The sequence below is a fragment of the Sciurus vulgaris genome (genome assembly GCF_902686455.1).
Source record: "Sciurus vulgaris genome assembly, chromosome: 16".
In the NCBI taxonomy this organism is placed as follows: domain Eukaryota; kingdom Metazoa; phylum Chordata; class Mammalia; order Rodentia; family Sciuridae; genus Sciurus; species Sciurus vulgaris.
Window position 1 is genome coordinate 6,437,327 of NC_136477.1, and position 20,638 is coordinate 6,457,964.

Here is a 20,638-nt window from a genome sequence, read left to right on the forward strand (position 1 = left end):
CTCAAGGCTCAGTCACCAGGTGGCACTACTGGGAGGGGCTGTGGACCTTTGGGAGGGATCTTCTTGGAGGTCCTCAGGTGTGCCCTCCAAGGAGAGTGAGGGGTCCCACCAATCACCTTGTTTAGTTCTTGGCCTGATGTAAATGGTTTACCCTGCCACCTGCAATGATTTGCCTCCTTCACCAGAGGCTCAAAGTTATGGGACTACCCCTTAGATTAGAACTTCCAGAACCATGAGCCAAAAGAACTTTTTGTCTTTGTAAGTTAATTGCCTCAAGTATTTTGTTATAGCAATGTGAAGCTGACTAATACAGATGACAGATTTCATGTACTTTTATTACAGTGTTTAAAAAATCCCCCACAGACCCTGACAATGTATGAACGTCACCTTCTCTCTTTTTCCCCTCTGGCTGTCTCAGCTGCAGCCACACTGGTCTCCTTGCTCTTCTCTGAGCATGCCAAGCTCATTCTCACCCAGGACCTTTGCCCATGCTGTTCTCTTTGCCTGGAAGTTTTTATGGCCATTTGGGGCACGACTCAGAAGTCACACTCACTCTGTAATTGATGCTCCACATCACCTGACCACATTGGAGATCACTTTCCTTAGGTATTTATTTTCCTAATTAATACCTGTTCCTCTTCTCTGGATGAGGACAGGGACAGCGTCTGTCTTGTCACTTTGGTGCTTCTACCTGGCTCAGAGGAACTATCACTTTAATACGAATGGAGAAGCACTTAATAAACACCAACAGAATGCACACTGACCAGGGAGTCAGAGTGACTGCTTAGTTGGTGCAGCTTCTCCTTAGGGTGACAGAGAGGTTGTGGGAAGAGGTCATGGCGGTGGCTGCCTAGGACTGTAAATATGCTACAGGGAAAACCCAAGTCCTCTGCTTCCCTTGTTCTTTGTTGATTTAAAATCACTGATTTTGGAGGTCACACTGTTAGCCTCCCGCTAGCTCTGCTCTGGAGGACGCCTCCCTCGTGTGCGTCAAGACGACAGTGGCCCAGGTTACTCCTCAGGGATTTTAGGGGGCCTTTCCTGGGAACACCCACGCTTTGCTCGGGCCTGCAGGTGTCCCATGGGTGACCCTGGTAGGACGGGAAGGTGCAGCATCTCTGCCTTCAAAGCAGAGACATGAGTAGAATCCCCTTGACCTACGAGATTCTACTCAGCGCCGCGCGTAGACGTGCGTGTGTCTGTGCGTGTCTCCCAAGGAAATGAAATCGGCACCTCAGCGGGAGATGTGCGCTCCTGAGCTCATGCCCGCACCCCCAGGGCGGCCAGGGCAGGGAGACCAGCTGGGTGAACTACAAGCACGGCAGTGGGAGGGAGGGCGGCCACGACTGCACGGGGACAGTGGCCTTCAAGAGAAGCCCTCCCGTCCCCGGAGACACCGCGAAGGCAGCCTGTGCCCAGTGAGAAGCAGCACGAGGTCACCTAAACGTGCCATCTGGAAGAAGCTCATTGGAGTCGCGCAGACCGTGGGATGAGGGCTGCCAGGGGCCATGGGGACGTGGAGGAGATGCCGGCCAGAGGTACCCAACGGCAACCAGGCAGAGAGCGACCTGAATGCGCTGAAGGCGGCTGTCGCTTCCCAGTGGAGATGGAAACATCAAGGGGTACGCGACGTGTACGAGTTTTATATGTCAGAAATGAAGCCGTCACACAAAAAAGGATTTACAAGTCCAAGAAGAGAAAAAAACGGCTCGCCCCGCTGAGGGGCCAGGCCTTTGCTGTGGGTGGAGCAGGGAAGGGACTGCCTCTCACCTCAGGGCGGTGACCTTGCAGCCTCTGTGTCGGGCCCCCAGGCTGCTCCTCTGGAACAAACCATGGAGCTGGAGAGGAAGAGGGAGCGTGTTGGCCAGAGGCAGCGCTGGCCAGAGGCAGCCTGGGAGGTGCTGCCCTCCCAGGGGCGCAGGGGTGGGGGCAGAAGGCCACTCACCAGGTGCTGCATGAGGGTGTCCGTGATGTTGAACTTGGGGGAGCTGGGGTAGCCCATGTCAGCCGAGTAGCGCAGGTTGCGGAGGGTGAAGTTCAGGGTGAAGGGCTCCTCGCTGACCTCGCCAGCTATGGCAGGTGGGCGAGAGAGGGAAAGCTTGTGGGGAGCGTAGTGACTGACGGGGTGGCCTGGGGCCAGGTGGGGGCTGCATGAGCCCTGAGGTGGGGCTGCCCAGGGCCTCGGGTCCTGGGTCCTGGTGGAGAGCCCCATACCTCCTTCAGTCTGCTGTTTCACGAGTTGCTACTGGCCCAAATAAGCTCTTTGAATTTTAAAACCGTGCCTCAGTTTACCTTTTAACAGCAGGAAGGGTGGGTTTGTGGGAGATTAAGATGGAAACCGCAGAGGTTGGAATGTGGGGGAATGTGTCCGGGGGAGCCCTGCTCCCCTGGGCTGGGACACTGCTCTGGCCCAGGACAGAGAGAAGGCGGGAGTCGGGGTCTTCCTCGCTCAGGAGAGGGGGTTTGGGGAGGTGACTTGGCTGGAAGCCGACAGTCCCTGAAACGGGCCAGGAGTACTCACTGGTGGGGGTCGGGGCTGTGGCTCCAAAGGTGTAACCTGCACAGAGAAGAGAAGCAAAGCTGAGGAGCAGCTGGGGACATGGAAAATTAAGGATAAAAGAGGGTTTGGGGACTTTTTTGGGGTCAAAGCAGAGGAAAAGAGGCAGTGGAGGGATGTTCAGGGAGAAGGTAATAGGGCAGTAGGACTGCAGGTGGCTGGACCTGGTCTTTGACCCCACGATGGTTTTGATTCATCCCAAGGAAGATGGAACCCAGACCCAGAAGGAGAGAAAGATGGGTCCAGGTTCTCACTGGAGAGACGGAAGCTCTGTCTGGAGCTTTGGGAAAAGCCAACACCCAACGGGGAGAGGGAACGTAGCCGGGAGACGGTCCCTCACCATCCACGTAGAGACTGTTCCTGTCCAGGGTGTAGGAGCCCAGCTGGGTGACACCATGGGTCTCCTGGCTCAGCTCCCAGTACAGCCGCTCTCTGTCCAGCCCGGGGCCCGTGGGGTCAGTGTGGAAGGTGCAGATCATGTCCACTCCTGTGGAGGCTCCACCCTCCTCAAGCCTGGAGAAGGAAGGACACAGTAGTGCGGAATGCTGAGGAGGGTCTTGAGCAGTCTGGGTGTGGAAGGGGGAAGCTGGGAGAGACGTGAGGGACCAGCTGCGAAGGCCACCGGGCCACTCTGAGAGCGTCTCATCTGAGGCGGTCTCCTGACACTGGGGACCCAACACATCTTGAGTAGAACGTGCAGACAGGATGTGGGGTTGTCCTCCTGCTTCTGGGAGGAGAACCCTCCCCAACGGCAGTGTCACCTGGATCTTGTGCACTAAACACAGTTCCTTGTCTCTAAGCCACCCAACGCTCAAGCCTGTGCTCCCCCTGGGCAGGAAGAAGGTGTGGCGGCTACCAGTGTGAGTGCCCCCTGCGCCCTCTGGTGGGTGCACAAGGTCCTGACCACCTGAGCAAGCACTCCATCTGGGGCCTCACCTGAGGGAGGCCAGCCTGCAGCCAGTGTGGAGGGGGCCCACGCTGGTCTTGTTGAGCAAGGTCCCGAGCTGGTGGGGAAAGAGGAGGTGGTCAGGGAGGATGGCAGGTGTGAGGCAGGGCTGGGGTGGCCGGGGAGGCCCTCACTTGGCGCTGCAGAATCTTCTCAGTGAAGATGAACTTCAAGGAACCCAGATGCCCCATGTCTTCCGTGAAATGCAGGTTGGTGATGGTGAAGTTGAGGGTGACGGATGCCACTGTGGAGCCACTGCCTGCAGTGTGGAGGAAGAGGAGGGTGTTTAGACACAGCAGTGGCCAAGGCAGCCTCTGGTCCTAACCGCGGGGCGGGGCATTCACCGTAGACTGCCCGCCCTGAAGCAGGGGCCGGTGGCACTCCTAAGATGCCGGGAACCTTAGTTCATTCAGGGAGCATTTATTGAGTGCCTAATGTGTGCAAAGTTCCCACATGGGTTCTGTGGATCCAAAGACGAATGAGTCACAGTCTCTCAGTGTTGTGGCCTGGGACGTGACCAGAGCATTATGCTTTGGGGGAGCTGGCGGTGGGGCAGAGGACATGGACCTCCAGGAAGGCCACCAAGCAATGACTAAAGATAGCTTTCCAGAAAAAGCACCATTTCAGGTGTGACCAAAAGCATGGATAAGAGGTTAGCAAGTAGAATGGGTGGAGTGAGGACTCTGGGAAGGAGCCGCAGCTGGAAAAGGCTGGGCAGAGGAGAGAGCAGGGCACGCACAAGGAACCTGAAGTCCTCTCATGACGGCTGCAAGGAAGCATGGATGTGAGAATGGAGGGACCCACTGAGCCCCAGAGGGGAAGGAATGACTCTGCAGAGCATGGATTTGCATGTGACTTGTAGACCAGGGACAGTCATCCAAAGATTGACAGGAATTGAAAGGACAAAGCACTTCAGGAGGCACGGGGCAGCTGGGGTGTGGAGGGTGACAGGAAGGAGAGTGGAGGCTGCTGTGGTAATCAGAGGGAATTGATGTTGGTGTCCTGAATAAAGTCTGAGCAATGCAGAGAAAGGAGGGGCTGGAGAGACCCCAGAGGGAGGAGAGGTTAGATTTGCAGCTGGGCGGATGCTGGAGGTGAGCAGCAGGAAGGGTCAAGCCTGGCTTTCTGCCTCTGCATTTGGGGATGGAGGAGGAGGTTTGGGGGACCTTCTCATTAGGGTGTCAGAGACAAGGGGCCCATGTGATGTCCAGGAGCCGAGAGGGCCAGAAGTCAGTAACCTCTGTGTGGTATGGGCCCACCCTGATGTGGATACTGAGCACCTAGATGGTCCATGAGCTCCTCATGGAGGGCCAGTGAGCCGTGAGAGACACCAGTAGGTGCCAACTGTTCTGGAGCAAACAGCCTGCATCCTGGAGATGCCCCCTTCCTACCTGTGGGCTTGGCTGTGGCAGGTGGAGCCAGAGAGTGTGCTGAGAAGGACGTGGTGGTCATTACTGTGGAGGAAAGAAGGCCAGGGATGAGATCCAAAATAGGCTACCTCTTTAAGGGCACTGCGGCCACAGAGGCGATTGCAGTGGAAGAATTTGTGCCTTCCTTGTGTCCCGTTCGGCCTGGAGTTGGGCATCCTCCTTGGGGAATGTGTGCAGGGGCAGGCAACTCTGCCATCCCATTCAGTCCCCATTTCCATGCATCTCCTCTGGACTCCTCCCACTCCAAGAGTGGGTCACCAGGGGAGGGGCTGGCTGGTCAAGCTCCTATTTTTGGCGGGGAGGGTGGGACCCAGGGATCTGGACTACTCATGACTGGGGATGGTGCTCGAGGAGGGATGGGAGCAACCTGTGAACACAGAGCAACGATGAGGAAAGGGAAAAGGAGAGAATTCTCGTTAACACAGAGCTAACGTGGCCTTCGGAGAGTCGACCATTGAGACCACAGCTGTGATTCATTAAAATGAAGCCAGAGCCCTCACCTGGGAAGGGTCAAAGTCCACTCCTAACCACAGAGAGACAGAGGCTGAGCTTCAAGTCCCAGATGGAAGCTGACTAGGCTTAGGATCTGCTGCAGCAGGGAAGGAGAACCCGGATTCCAGCGTGGCCCTTTACCACTGAGTGGATGCTCCAACTTCAGAAGCTGGGGGGCCACATCCTAAGTGCTTGGGTGGGGCACTCCAACATCCTGGAGATGCTAGGGAGGAGGCGCCTAGGTCTGGGAACTCGGGGGTATGGGTCCTGGTACATACAGGGTTGGAGGGTGCTGGCGTTGGGAGTGGAGGCAAGGAGCCCTGGCCTCTAAAGGCTTGGACCGGACAGAAATGGCTTGCAGGACTGAGAATTCTGAAACCCAGAATACTCACTGCTGGAGGTAGTGGCCGAGGTCTGGCGGGTATAACCTGTACAGATAGAAGGAGAAAGAGTCAGAAGGGGAGGGCATCAGGGAGAAGAGAGGAAGCATGCAGAACCCACTGATCTGCACTGAAAGACAGCAGCCCCTCACCATTAACGTAGAGACTGTCCCCGTCCAGGGTGTAGGGCCCCAGCTGGGTGATGCCCCCAGTGAGCTGGCTCAGTTCCCCATACAACTGCTTTCTGTCCAGTCCAGGACTTGTAGGGCTGGGGCGGTAGGTGCAGGCAGCGTCTACTCTGGTGGCAGCTCCCTCCTTCTCAGGTCTGGGAAGAGCAAGTAAGGTGGCAATAAGTCGACAGCCCAGGAAGGGGTTCTGAGGTTTGTGGGAGCAGGTCAGGAAGCAGCCAGAGGCAATGACAAATTCAGTACAGAAGACAGAAGCCAGACTCAGATCTTCTGAGTGATGCTGTGAGCAGATCGGGGACTCAGGAGTCTTTGTTAAATGGCAAGACTCGAGCCTGCATTCCACAGCATGAGGGCAGGAGCCCAGAGGCTTGAGACAGGCGAACAGCTGCAGCTGCGGATTAAAGCAGGTAGAGGATGCAGGTTAACTTTCACCCTGGTCAGAAATTAACCCCCAGAGAAAATGCCCTCACTGGGAAAGGGAGCAGAGAGTGGGATTCCAGAAGGATGACGATCAGGGTGGGCATCCAATGTGAATTGGATGAATTCCACCAAATCTGGGGAGAGCAGAGGGGCGACGTTGTAGTTTTAGGACACTCCTGGTACTGCAGCCAGCACCTCCTGAATTCCATCTCTACCGGAGACAGGCAGAGGGAGTGAGGGAAGGAAGCCAACCAGATTCCTGAGCCAGGAAGCCCTTGGGGAAGTCATGGACTTGGTATAGGAAGGTCTCACCTGAGCAAACTCAGCTGGCAGCCAGAGTAGAGAGGACCGACACTGGTGTTCTTGAACAAGGGTCTGAGCTGTGGAGGAGAGTTTGTGAGAGGCAGGGGCAATGATGTCTTTGGTAGGTGTGGAGACAACATGGATGATACTTGCTTCGAAGGGCAGGACAGTATGACAGGGCTGGCACCGGGGGGCAGGACAAGAGTGGGGCAGGCTCTGTGCTCACCAGCTGCTGCAGGACCTTCTCTGTGGTGTTGAACGTCAAGGACCCTGGGGGCTGCATGTCCTGCTCGTAGCGCAGGTTGGTGATGGTGAAGTTGAGGGTGAAGGACTCCAGGGGAGGTCCTGAGGATGCAGCAGGGGAGGGAGAGGAGAGGCCCCTGAGTCAGGTCTGGGATGGGCAGAGGGCCAGGCAGGGTCTGTGGCCATGGTCCTTACAGCAGAGACCACACCCCTTGAGGATTTAGCAATGGATGAGGGTCCTTGGTGTCTAGTGCCTCATTCAGCCCTTGATTATCACATGCTGTAGGCCATGAGGGAACAATCTGGAAACTACAAAGCTCTGGTGAAACAATTTATCATGGACTCATGTTTTTCCATCAAATTCTGCACCTACTTTTGTCTTTCTTCCACCCAAACAACCTTGGTGTGTGTCCAGGCAACAACACAAGGTGAGCACAGCTGGGACCTGTCACACTGGCTTTCCACTCTGTGACCTGACTCCTGCCCTCCCTGACAGCTGGAGACCTGGGCAGGGGTCTGCTGCTGGCCTCCCTGGAGTTTGAGGGATTTGCTGGCAGTCACTGTGGACTCACCACTGGGAGTAGCCACTGTAGTCTGCTGGGTGTAACCTGCAGCAGGACAGGGGGAGGGAGAGAGAATGTGAATTGTGGGTTGGTAAGGAACCAAGCGGCACAGACATGGTGGATGTGGGCTCTACTGGAGGGCAAGAGGAGGGCCGCGGCTCACCATTGATGTAGAGGCTGTTCTGGTCCAGGGTGTAGGGGCCCAGCTGGGTGATGCCATGGGTCAGCTGGCTCAGCTCCCAGTACAGCTTCTCTCTGTCCAGCTCAGGACCCATGGGGTCAGGATGGTAGGAGCAGACTGCGTCCACCCTGGTGGCTGACCCATCTTTCTCAGACCTGGAGAGCACAGGGCAGGGGAAGAAGAATGAGTGCATTTTCAGGGAAGGGCCTAGGAATACTGCTAAGCAGGAGGGAAAGGACAGAGGAAATGAGGAGCCAGCAGGAGGCTGAAAAGTCAGACAGGTCATCTTTGTGCACTGACTTCTGGACAGCCTACCACCAGGAGAAGAGTTGGCTGGTGGGAAAATGTTCCTGAAGTTTGAGGCTAAAAATGGAACCTGCTGTCTTGGGGACAGGAGGGTTCAGAGCTGGGACACCTGAAGAACTGGAGCTGGGGATCAAAAAAATGTAGAAAGCATGTTTGTCTCCAGATAAATCCTGGTGACAGAATCCATCATCTAAAGGCGATGCCCTTCCTGTGAAAAACAGAGAGGGAGAGAAGGAGGGGCCGGTGCTGCTGATGGACTCTGGAAATTCAGACAGGCTGCAGGAAAGGGGAAGGATTAAGGAAGGCCTTGGTGCTGCAGCCAATGCCTCCTGAAAGCCACCTGTGCTGAGGACAGGAAGGGTGGAGGGCAGGAAGGAAGCAAGCAAGCTGCTTGGGCTGGGAGTGCCGGCTACTCTAAGGTCTCACCTGAGCAATGTCAGTCTGCAGCCAGAGTACAGGGTGCCCACGCTGGTGTCCTTGAACAAGGGACTGAGCTGTGGAGGGGAGAGAGGAGGGTAGGTGAGCTGAGGTGGGGGCAATGGTGACCTTGGTGGGTGTGGTGACCATGGGTGATACACTTGCACCAGAGGGTGGAACACAGGCAGGCTGGCACCAGGGGGCAGGACAAGAGTGAGCAGGCTCTGTGCTCACCAGTTGCTGCAGGACCTTCTCTGTGGTGTTGAATGTCAAGGACCCTGGGGGCTGCATGTCCTCCTCATAGCGCAGGTTGGTGATGGTGAAGTTGAGGGTGAAGGACTCCAGGGGAGGTCCTGAGGATGCAGCAGGGGAGGGAGAAGAGAGGCCCCTGAGTCAGGTCTGGGATGGACAGAGGGCCAGGCAGGGTCTGTGGCCACAGCCTGAGGCCAGCAACGATCTCTCTGGAGACTATAGCAATAGAGGAGGGTCCTTGGGGCCCAGGGCCTGAGCCACCAGAGTAGACCAGACAGTCACTGAATCCTGCAGGTAGGGAGGGGATGATGTGGACGCTCCAAAGCCTTAAGGAGACAGTTGAACATCTAATATTTTATTTCTAGTAATTCTACTGAATTGTTCATTTATTTCTTTCATCTATCCACCCAATTATCATTCAGTGGCATTTCTCTATTTCCAAGGAAATATGGCCAGAAGTGTCCAGAGACACTGTGGTGATAATATGATTGCCTGTGACCCCAACTTCCTCCTTCCTGGATGGCTGGCGATGTGGTCAGGGCCTGGTGCTTCCTTCCCTGGCTGTGGCTGGGGGGCTTCTGAGGGCCACTGCCTACTCACCACTGGGGGTGGTTATTGCAGTCCGGTGGGTGTAACCTGCAGAGAGCCAGAGGGAACCGAGTGAGGAGGCTCGGAAGGGGAGGCTGCGGGCTCCACCTGCAGCAGAGCGGACGCCCCTGCTCACCATTGACGTAGAGACTGTTCTGGTCCAGGGTGTAGTTGCCTAGCTGAGTGACCCCCTGGGTGAGCAGGCTCAGCTCCCAGTACAGCTGCTCTCTGTCCAGCTTGGGTTCCAAGGGGTCAGGACGGTAGGTGCAGACTGTGTGTACTCCGGTGGCTGAGCCGCCCTTCTCGGACCTGGGGGAGCAGGACAGAGGAAGAAGAACGAGGGCATTTTCAGGAAAGGGCCCAGGAATACTGCTACCCAGGAGGGACAGTGACAGAAGAAATGAGAAGGCCAGCAGGGGGCTGAGAAGTTAGAACAGATTCTCTGAGGGCACTGGGAGGAGATTGGCAGGTGGGAAAATTGACACTGAATTTTGAAGCTGAAATATGCAATCTCATGGGGGACAGGAGGGTTCAGAGCTGGAGCTGGGGATCAAAAAAATGTAGAAAGCATGTTTGTCTCCAGATAAATCCTGGTGACAGAATCCATCATCTAAAGGCGATGCCCTTCCTGTGAAAAACAGAGAGGGAGGGAAGGAGGGGCCAGTGCTGCTGATGGACTCTGGAAATTCAGACAGGCTGCAGGAAAGGGGAAGGATTAAGGGAGGCTTTGGTGCTGCAGCCAATGCCTCCTGAAAGCCACCTGTGCTGAGGACAGGAAGGGTGGAGGGCAGGAAGGAAGCAAGCAAGCTGCTTGGGCTGGGAGTGCCGGCTACTCTAAGGTCTCACCTGAGCAATGTCAGTCTGCAGCCAGAGTACAGGGTGCCCACGCTGGTGTCCTTGAACAAGGGTCTGAGCTGTGGAGGGGAGAGAGGAGGGTAGGTGAGCTGAGGTGGGGGCAATGGCGACCTTGGTGGATGTGGTGACCATGGGTGATACGCTTGCACCAGAGGGTAGAACACAGGCAGGCTGGCACCAGGGGGCAGGACAAGAGTGGGGCAGGCTCTGTGCTCACCAGCTGCTGCAGGGTCTTCTCTGTGCTGTTGAATATCCAGGACCCTGGGGGCTGCATGTCCTCCTCATAGCGCAGGTTGGTGATGGTGAAGTTGAGGGTGAAGGACTCCAAGGGAGGTCCTGAGGATGCAGCAGGGGAGGGAGAGGAGAGGCCCCTGAGTCAGATCTGGGGTGGACAGAGGGGCCAGGCAGGGTCTGTGGCCATGGTCCTTACACCAGGGACCCTCCCATTTGAGAATACAGTAAGGAATGGGAGTTCTCGGGGCCCAATGCCTAAATCAGTCGTGTTCAATCCTTGATTATCACAGGCTGTAGGCCATGAGGGAACAATCTGGAAACTACAAAGCTCTGGTGAAACAATTTATCATGGACTCATGTTTTTCCATCAAATTCTGCACCTACCTTTGTCTTCCTCCACCCAAACAACATTTAACAACCTTGGTGTGTGTCCAGGCAACAACACAAGGTGAGCACAGCTGGGACCTGTCACACTGGCTTTCCACTCTGTGACCTGACTCCTGCCCTCCCTGACAGCTGGAGACCTGGGCAGGGGTCTGCTGCTGGCCTCCCTGGAGTTCGAGGGATTTGCTGGCAGTCACTGTGGACTCACCACTGGGAGTAGCCACTGTAGTCTGCTGGGTGTAACCTGCAGCAGGACAGGGGGAGGGAGAGAGAATGTGAATTGTGGGTTGGTAAGGAACCAAGCGGCACAGACATGGTGGATGTGGGCTCTACTGGAGGGCAAGAGGAGGGCCGCGGCTCACCATTGATGTAGAGGCTGTTCTGGTCCAGGGTGTAGGGGCCCAGCTGGGTGATGCCATGGGTCAGCTGGCTCAGCTCCCAGTACAGCTGCTTTATGTCCAGCTTGGGGCCCGTGGGGTCAGGATGGTAGGTGCAAACTGCATCCACCCTAGTGGCCAACCCATCTTTCCTGGGTCTGGATGGGAAGGGGGAAAGGAAGGAATGTAAATGGCTCTTCATGGAGGGATTCTTTGGTTCTTGGGGAACAGACATGGGAAGCCTGAGAGGGAGGTCAAATAGGAGACCCAGATTCTCCGAGGGCACCGACTTCTGGCCACTCTGTGAGAGGAGTTGGCGGGGAGGAAGGTTACATGAGGCAGCAGAAGCCTGCATCCTCTTGGCAGCACCCGCTGGGCTCAGACCAGAGACGGGCGAGGTCTGGAACTGCGGCTGAATCAAGCCAGCAGTCTGAAGAGAAATTTCAGGCAGAACTGAAAGCCTGGAGTGAACACCCACCCCGGGGAATGGCACAAGGGAAAGTCTGAATTCAGAAGATGTGACTGGCTGGGGTCCAATCCAGCGACAGGAATCTGCAGAGGGGAAGATTAAGAGGGGAAGGCGGAAGGATCAGGAGACGTCTTGACGCTGGAGTCCACGCCTTCGTCAGAGCCGGCAGCGTTACCCAGAGGATGCAGTAACACCCAAGGACGTTCAAAGGGGCATGCAGGAGGGAGATGACCCAACTCCCCAGTTTGGGACCACTTGGGGCAGGTGTTGGCTGCTGCCCTAAGGTCTCACCTGAGCAAGGTCACTTTGAAGTCAGAGTACAGCGGGCCCACGCTGGTGTGTTTGAACAAGGTCCCTAGCTATGGAAGAGAGGGTAAGAGATGAAGAGTAAGGACATGGTTGGCTCAGGGCTCATCTTGGCAGGGGTGGTCCTCAGCGAATGAGGCTCAGGGTGGGGGGGGAGGGGAGCGCCCAGTGGGTGGGGCAGGAGTGACTGGGCGGGGTTTGAGGGGCGGGCAGGGCAGGACTGAGTGGCATGGCTGGATGCTCTCACCTGGAGCTGCAGGGCCCTCTCTGTGGTGGTGAATGTCAAGGACCCCGGGGGCTGCATGTCCTCCTTGTACTGCAGGTTGGTGATGGTGAAGTTGATGGTGAAGGACTCCAGGGCCAGTCCTGTCACTTCGGCAGGGCGGAGGGGAGGGGTGAGCCCACCCTGAGTCAGGCCTGGGATGGACAGAGCAGGCAGCAGGTTGGTGGCCACAGGCCTGGCATCAGTGACCATCCCACTGGAGACTATAGCAGTGGATGAGGTCCTGAGGGCCCCATGCCTGAATGGCCAGTGTGGCCTGTGCTCGGTGATCACATACTGAGGGCAAGGAGGGAACATGGAAGTCACACCAGTGTACACTGTGACTTTCCTATTTCTGGTCATCCTAGTGAAATGTTCCATTTTTTCTTTCATCTATCTACCAAATTATCATTCAGGGGCATTTCTCTATTTCCAAGGAAATATGGCCAGAAGTGTCCAGAGACACGGTGGTGATAATATGATTGCCAGGACTCCCCAGCCTGTGACCCCAACTTCCTCCTTCCTGGATGGCTGGCGATGTGGTCAGGGCCTGGTGCTTCCTTCCCTGGCTGTGGCTGGGGGGCTTCTGAGGGCCTCTGCCTACTCACCACTGGGGGTGGTTATTGCAGTCCGGTGGGTGTAACCTGCAGAGGGCCAGAGGGAACCGAGTGAGGAGGCTCGGAAGGGGAGGCTGCGGGCTCCACCTGCAGCAGAGCGGACGCCCCTGCTCACCATTGACATAGAGACTGTTCTGGTCTAGGGTGTAGTTGCCCAGCTGAGTGACCCCTTGGGTGAGCAGGCTCAGCTCCCAGTACAGCTGCTCTCTGTCCAGCTCCGGGGCTCCTGGTTTCTGGTGGTGGGTGCAGAGCACATCTACTCTTGTGGCGGCTCCGTCATTCTTTGGCCTGGGAAGGGTCGGTGGATAAACATGAATGGATTGGCAAGGAAGGATGCTCGGAGACTGGGGATGTGAGAGGAAGCGGCACGAGGAAACGAGAAGTCTGATACAGAGGTAAGAAGCCAGATTTGAATGATCTGGTGGCTCCTTGGTTTTTCTCAGTCTGTGGAAGGAGGGACCCAGGAACGGAGACAACAGGACCATCTGCTGTGTTCTCTGGCAGAAGCGGGAGAGTGCTGTAGGCCACGTCAGAACTCCGTGTGTAGCTCTGATGTCCAGGATGCTGGCTTGCCCCCATCGCAGGAACGCCCTTCCATGTCACCTCCTGAATCCAGGCCTCCGTCTCCAGTGCCCTGTACTTTATTCTCACCACAGCAGCTAATTCTCACTTCAAATGTAGATCTTTTCTTGTTAGACTTTGCTGAAATCCTTCCATGAATCTCTCCCCTTTGTGAGTGAATTCCCAAGGTCCCCCTGCGAATCTAAGCACGTCCACAGCTGCCCTGCTCCCAGCTGGGCCCCTCCCGCAGACCAGGGTTTCTATGCTTCCTCCACCTGCTTTTCCCGGCAGCAGACACAGGACCTCACCTTCCCCTCTCACCTTCCCCTCTCTAGGTAGGAGCTTCCATCTCATTTCCTCCTTGACGCACTACTCTTCCCTCTCTCCATACTTCAACAGTCTCTCAGGGCCTGTTGCCATCTATCAGGCGGGCATAATATAATAATACTGGGTACTAATGTGCAATGTGAGGATTAAAGGTGTTGGTATAAATAATGGCTTTGAATAGTTCCCGGTGCATCCTAGGCAATCAATGTGTCACTGCCATGATTATAAATGTAATTATCATAAATTATTTCCCATGACCATTACTGTTCATGAGCAGTTTATGAGTCTTCCTGAGGGCAGAAGATTATGCTTTGGCTTCTACTGAGTTTTCAGAACTGAGCAGAGAGACCTTAGTCCAGCAAACAATGGTGGGTGGAAAGAACACATGTGGAACTCCAGACCAGGGGAGCGGAGAGGCCCCTTTTGCTGTGACTGCATCAGCATCCTCAGCCTAGACCCTGAGAAAGCTACCGCCATTCTGTCCCTCTCTACTGTAGCAATACAGGGAGGATCTCTTCTCTCAAACTTTATTTTCAGGGACATTGAGGGTTTTCTGGGGAGAGTTGTTCACGGAGGCTAAACCCTCCTGGAGATCCTGCAGTGGAGCTGACACGCATGCTCAGAAGCCTTCAACACTGGTGCCGGTTAAGTCCCACACCTCTGCACTGGAAGCAGGCAGAGACCTGAGGCTGGGCTCACAGGGAAGGGAGGTGAAGGTGAAGGGGACATTTGGAAGGTCTGGAGTCATTTTTGGTTGTGACAACTGTGGGGGAGGGGAGTGGATGGGGTCCAATAATCATCTAGTTAGTAATTCAGAGGCCAAGATACTGCTCGGCACCCTACAACGCAGAGGTCAGCCACTTACATTCATAGGAATGATGTGGTTCGGAATCTCAAATAGTGCCCCAACCCTTCACCCCAGTGTCTGGCACATACTAATTGCTCATTGTGCGTTAACCTTCAGGGAAAGACAGATGTTGTGGACTGTATTTATATGCCACAGGTGCACCCTTTGTAAAGAAGTTTGGTTCGTATTTCCAAGTTGCCTTGTTTCCTCATTTTGTTCCCTGGAAATACCTAGGATATTTGAGGCTGGGGAGGATGGGAAGGTCTGGACAATGGCCCTGGGGTGGGACAGGAACTCAAGGAGATGTGAGTCTTCCAGGAAAGGGATGAGGCCAAAGACAGGACCAACTCCTTCAGAATTATGCATAAGCCTCCACCATGTCTCCCTGGCTGTCTTCTCTGGGAGATTTTACCTGAGAGAGATCAGTCTGCAGCCAGAGTATTGTATGCCAACACTGGTGCTCTGGAACAGGGTTCTGAGCTGTAAATGGAGGAAGAGCACGGAAGACCTGAGTGGGCGGGGCTATGGAGAGTAGGTGGGGCTATGATGAATGGGCGGGGCTGGGGCAGATGGGCGGGGCAAGGGGAAGTGGGTGGGTCTCTCACCAGCTTCTGCAGAACCTTCTCTGTTTTGCTGAACTTCACAGAACCTGGGAGCTGCATGTCCTCCACATAAAGCAGGTTAGTGATGGTGAAGTTAAGGCTGAATGATGCCATAGTAGCACTGGAGGTTGCTGTGAGATTGGGGGAGAAGTTAAGCCCTGAGTTATAGTTGAAGCCGATTTGGGGGTCCACATCCCTGGTACCCTGTGTATTCACATCTGGGATAAGAGATCAGACTATCTCTCCTCCAACAGGAAACTTTATTTTGAAAGACACCACCATCGCCACCACCACCACCACCACCACCAATGACAATGACAATAAGAAGCAGCAGCAAGAATAACAGTAACATAGCAGGTAGGGCTTGCTTTCTGCTATCCTTGGTGCTAAGCATTCTTCATCCAGTATCTCATGTATTATCTCATATATTATCCCTGGAGGGAGTCCCATCACTTACTCCTAACTGCCAGAGGATGAACACGACGTTCAAAGAGTTTAAATCGCTTCCCCAAGCCCACGCACTGTTTTAGGGCAGAAACTCAGGCACTTGAGTTTGAATGACTTAGGTTTGACCCACCTGCTGGCTGTGTGACCTTGGAAATCACTGATTCCCTCAAGACCCAGTTTATGCCTCACTTAAATGGAAAACCAGTAGTGTCTACTGGCTAGGGTTGGAGTAAGATCTTGCATGCAAAATCTGATCCTTGAGATGCCTGTCAACAACCAGGAGGGCTCCTATTGTTGCTTTGTTATTTCTGTCTGCTTTAATTACTGATCCTTTCAGTCTCCCTCTGGGGTTAATCCTAGATTACCTTGGACTATTTCAATTCCATCCTAATAGAGGGTAAACCTGGGATCCCTAAGACCTGAGGACAGACAACATGGCCATGAGTTGGTCCCTGGAAAGTGGCCTGAGATAGACTGTACCAATAGCCATGATTCCTTCACCCCCCTGCATCTGTGTCCTGGCAATGGGGTGTTGCAGCCCATTCCACAAAGAGGAGGGAGGCTCTTTCTCCACCTCTTGAATCTGGCTTGGCTGCACCTTACTTTGGCCAGTGGGATGAGGGCAGGGTAATGCAACAGAGGCTTGGAGAGCACTCTGCACTGGGGTTGCTGCAGGGAATCCCACAACCACCACATGAACAGGTTGGAGTTAGCCTCGGATCCTACAGAAACGGGGACACCTAACTGGTCTGCAGGTGACTGTACACACATAGGGAAGCCTAATGGAGCTTCTAGTTGAGCCAGGAACTGTCCAGTTAACCTAAGTACTACAGTAGTGAATGATTGCCTGTTCCACTATCTATCAGGGTCTTTTGTTATGTAGTAAAAGCTAACTGATCCAACACTTAGAGGGCAGAGGGCAAAGCTGAGATTTCAAAGGCTCCACTGCCTAGGGCTGGGGCTGAAAACCTGATGTTCTGGAGCTCTCCAAACCCAGGGATTGCACTGAACTGCTCTGTGACAAGGGCAGAGCCTCAAGACCCCTCCTCCTGCCATCCCCTGGCCTTGACCTCCTGGTGCACGTTTGCTAGCCCTTTCCATTGCTTAGCTTGAAGCCATATAAGCAGAGGAGGCAGATGTGGAGACCGGGCTCCTACCTGTGCTGGAAGTGGCAGAGGTTCCCAAGGAGAGTGTGGAAGTCACAGTGGCTGAGGAGGAAGCGTGAGAAATGAGTGCCATTTTGCCTCATCACACTGGAGGTGCCAGGAAGAGGGGCTGGGAGGCCCGGCCTGAGTCACGGAGGAGACCTGGGAGTGGGGCTAAGCAGGATCCTGAGACTTCCTTCCTCTGTGAGGACCTAGGCTTTGCAGGAAGTGACCGGCTACCCCCCACAAGGGGCCATGGAGGGTCTGAACACTTACCAGCAGGGGTGGAGGTCAAGACTGGTCTGGTGTAACCTGCAGAGAGTGAACAAGAAAATGAGGTGGAGGAGGGAGGGCTGAACCACTGGTAGAAGAAGATGCCGTCAGAATGCCCGGTCAGGAGGTTGCTTCCCTTCTAGACCGTGGTGGTACTCCTACAGCCTTCCTCTGACTGTCCACCTCTCTCTGTGTGTGATTTAGCCCTTGGTGAGGAAGGGGACTCTCACAAGGAAACGAGAAGAGAGAGAAATCCAGAAGCAGATGGATTTGATGTGTCCTCTAGCCACAGCTGAGTAGCCATAGTGGGTCCCCCTGCCCCCAGGGTGCCAGAGGAGACCCCATCACCGTGAGATGCTCACCGTTGACATAAAGGTGGTCTCTGTCCAGGATGTAGGAGCCAAGCCGGGTGACGCCATGGGTCAAGCGGCTCAACTCCCAGTAGAGCTGCTCCCTGTCCAGCCCAAGGCCGGCAGGGTCAGGGTGATAGGTGCAGATCATGTCCACTCCAGTGGCTGTCCCACCTTTCTCAGGCCTGGAGAGGTAAGGACATGGAGGTGGGGATGAGACAGAAGGGGCATCCTTGGTTGGACGTCTTCCTCTCAGCCCACTTGGATGTGGAAATCTGCCCTCCTGCTCCAGGCAGGAGCTGCCCTCAAGAGCAGGGGCTTCTCTGAGCCCAAGAAGCAGAGTGGATGTTTAGTCTATTTGAACCTTAGCTCTGTCACTTGTTGAAAAGTCCACATATGCTTCTTTGATCCTTGACTCTCCCACCTGCACCGTGTGGATAATGCCCTGACCATGGGGTTGGAGTGTCATGGGATTCAGAAGTGTTGAAAAATATCCATTTCTGGTGCTGGATGTAATACGGGTGCATAATAATTAATTGCTTAAACAAATATGTACAAAGCACCCACTGTCTCTGGTGAGAATGAACAACCAACTCTGAATAGAAATGAGTCAGTTCTTGGAGAGTGGATCCAATCCAATGTCTGGGCCTGACCATCTGAACATGGGACGCTGTTTAGAAGAACTTTTTGTTCAGTGACCACAGACTTTCCATTCCTGTCTCCTTGGGGCAGCAGGAAAAGTGGACAGGGAGAACCTAAACCTAGAAGGTTCATCATATTGTGCTGCCAGAGACCATGATCAAGGACAGAGTGTCCTTTGTACCTCAAGTGGATGAAATTGACCTTGAGCTAAGCAGATTCTGGTGCTAGTCTTTTAGGAGCTTGGTCAAAGAGCAATATTAGTTATGTTGCCCAGAAATATTGCATATGGTGAGAAAGATGCTTGGCTGGTGACTAGACTCTTTCCTGGGAGTACCATGAATGGACACCCACCCCTCCTTGCAGGAAGGTGTGACTTGGAGCTGCCTTGAGTATGTTGACCTCATAGCTGGGTAGAACCGCTCGGTTCTCCTTGGGGACATGGGATTTCTAAGTCAAGGTGAGTCCATGGACCACTGAGGCCTTGTTTCCTTGGACATGAATTGTCACTGAGATGCTGAGAAGAATGAAAATCTATGGACCATCAAAAGAGCCCTCTCAGAATGAAACACCAGATGCTGCCCTGTTGGCCCTAACATGTTCTGTCCTTGTTCCTGTAGGTGAAACGGAGCCATACGGCTTATTCAGGTCTGGCAAGTCTGACAGTGGATTGGATTTGATCTACAGGACCAGGAGTAGGGTGAGGGGAGCCCGGGAGGTCCCGGGTACCCTCAGTGCTGTGCATGTGCAGAGTTGGCACCTGAAAGTGAGCCCATTCCTACATTTGGTGCCTTAGGGCCTCCTTGGTCTTACCCGGTCCAGGTCCTGGCCAGTGCAACCTGCCCGCGCCTTATGACATCTCCTAAGGCAAGACAGAAGGGACTCTCACCTTAGCGTGGTCAGTCTGCATCCATTGTAGAGTGAAGCGATGCTGCTGTTGGTGAACAAGGGCTTGAGCTGACGAGGAAGGAGGGAGTCAGGGAAAAGATGAATGTAAAAGAAATCGCAATTTAAACATAGAATATTTATAAAAATTGTTTATTTTCATGCCAGGGCCTAGCACGAAGTATGTACTCTATCACTGAGCTCCCCCTCGGCCACTATTTATTTATTGTATTTCATTTTTGATTTGCGCAAGCTAATTGTACACATTAAGGGGGTTTAGTGTGGTATTTCCATTCATGCATAGAGTGGGCCCTGGCCAAATCCAACCTCTCTTCCTGCCACCCTCCCAAATGCACACTCTTCCCAACCTCTAGTGACCACTGTTCTACATTCAGGTTGACTGTTTAGCTTCCACATACAGGAGACAACATGTATACTTGTCTTTCTGTGTCTGGCCTATTTCTCTTTTCATCATGCTTGCTAGTTTCATCCAGGTTGCTGAAAATGACAGGATTTCATTCTTCTTTATGGCTGAATAATATTCCATTTTGTGTATATGTATTTATGTATTTATGTGTATACATATACATGTACATAATATCACCCGTTCATCTGACAGGCACCTAGGCTGATTCCATATCTTAGCTGCTGTGAATAATGCCCCAATAAATATGGGCTTGCAACTATCTCTTGGGTATGCTGATTTTATTTCCTTCAGATATAGACCCAGGAGTTGTAGAGTTTGATCATATAGTGGAACTATTTTTTTTTCTGCTTTGTGGCAGTTCCAATTTCTGAACTCTTATATCCTCCAACATTGAGCAGGGGAGACTCAAAGAGGGTGGGGAAGAGGGATGGCAGCTGGGGGCTCTCACCAGGTGTTGCAGTGTCGTCTCGGTGTACTGGAACCTCACAGAGCCGGGCTGCATGTCTTCCATGTAGGGCATGTTGATGATGGTGAAGTTGAGGGTGAAGGGCAGCAGGGCAGGGCTGGCCGCTGCAGTGGAGGAAGAAGAGGGGGTCACGTCCTAGGTCAGATATGGGGCAGAGGGCTGTGGGGACACAGCCCTGCCTGGCCGGCCGACCCCCAGGTCTTGGAGATGCCAGGGAGGGGAGCGTGTCCCCGGAGCGCTCCTGGGTGTAGATCCCTGCTGGAGGTGGAGGGGTGGGAGTGGGGGAGGCTCTGTGTCCTATCCCATATGTCCTACTGCCGCTCTGGCCAGACACAAAACCGGACATTGCAGTGTCTGGGTGTTTCATAAATGAGTCAAAGATGATGCCTGTATTTTAGGCCCTAGATTTTTTATTTCTTCACAGAAGGCTTGGATCCATTCACTCAAAAAGCTCACCAGCACCAATCTCAAATTTTTATATATCCTGTTGTTTCAAGCATAGCCCAAATAAGCCAATTTTAGCCATTCAGAACCCGCTTCCCTTGCATACTCTATGAAGCCACGCCCCACATCTAGCTATCAAAAAGGTCAATTCTATGGCTCTACACACTCTAAACTGCTGTTCCTCTTCAGAGTGCTCTGGCCTAGGGACTCCACTCATCCCTCTCCCTCAGTAGTTCCCTTGCCCCCCTGCCCTTCTGAGAAGTGATCCCTTACCCAGGTTCCGACGCTCGCACACCTGTCAAAGCTGCATGCTACTGCCATCTAGTGGTCATATCTTGCCTTCCTTGTTAATCCCCAAACTCCTCCCATTCCCTCCACTGGAACCCGTGAGAAGTGGGGATATTGGCTTGAGCCAGTCTCCTTCTCACACCAGGGTATGTTTGCCGACCTTCCCA

The 20,638-nt window shown here is 54.1% G+C and overlaps 1 protein-coding gene across 1 annotated transcript in view; it reads right to left on the reverse strand.

Annotated features, from left to right (window-relative positions):
• The window catches only part of MUC16 (mucin 16, cell surface associated), a gene marked incomplete at its 5' end in the record, with an annotated part of 81,533 nt that overhangs the window by 16,776 nt on the left and 44,119 nt on the right, over positions 1–20,638 (reverse strand). The window contains 32 exons of the mRNA XM_079115094.1: positions 1,771–1,838; positions 1,946–2,070; positions 2,522–2,557; positions 2,898–3,070; positions 3,494–3,561; positions 3,638–3,762; positions 4,895–4,957; positions 5,818–5,853; positions 5,958–6,130; positions 6,726–6,793; positions 6,943–7,061; positions 7,532–7,567; positions 7,686–7,858; positions 8,436–8,503; positions 8,661–8,779; positions 9,279–9,314; positions 9,403–9,575; positions 10,113–10,180; positions 10,339–10,457; positions 10,948–10,983; positions 11,102–11,274; positions 11,877–11,944; positions 12,139–12,308; positions 12,762–12,797; positions 12,886–13,058; positions 14,918–14,985; positions 15,111–15,238; positions 16,712–16,762; positions 16,976–17,011; positions 17,335–17,507; positions 18,851–18,918; positions 19,722–19,843. Coding sequence (XP_078971220.1) covers positions 1,771–1,838; positions 1,946–2,070; positions 2,522–2,557; positions 2,898–3,070; positions 3,494–3,561; positions 3,638–3,762; positions 4,895–4,957; positions 5,818–5,853; positions 5,958–6,130; positions 6,726–6,793; positions 6,943–7,061; positions 7,532–7,567; positions 7,686–7,858; positions 8,436–8,503; positions 8,661–8,779; positions 9,279–9,314; positions 9,403–9,575; positions 10,113–10,180; positions 10,339–10,457; positions 10,948–10,983; positions 11,102–11,274; positions 11,877–11,944; positions 12,139–12,308; positions 12,762–12,797; positions 12,886–13,058; positions 14,918–14,985; positions 15,111–15,238; positions 16,712–16,762; positions 16,976–17,011; positions 17,335–17,507; positions 18,851–18,918; positions 19,722–19,843 — 3,148 coding nt within the window. The remainder of the gene's footprint in view (positions 1–1,770; positions 1,839–1,945; positions 2,071–2,521; positions 2,558–2,897; positions 3,071–3,493; positions 3,562–3,637; positions 3,763–4,894; positions 4,958–5,817; positions 5,854–5,957; positions 6,131–6,725; positions 6,794–6,942; positions 7,062–7,531; positions 7,568–7,685; positions 7,859–8,435; positions 8,504–8,660; positions 8,780–9,278; positions 9,315–9,402; positions 9,576–10,112; positions 10,181–10,338; positions 10,458–10,947; positions 10,984–11,101; positions 11,275–11,876; positions 11,945–12,138; positions 12,309–12,761; positions 12,798–12,885; positions 13,059–14,917; positions 14,986–15,110; positions 15,239–16,711; positions 16,763–16,975; positions 17,012–17,334; positions 17,508–18,850; positions 18,919–19,721; positions 19,844–20,638) is intronic.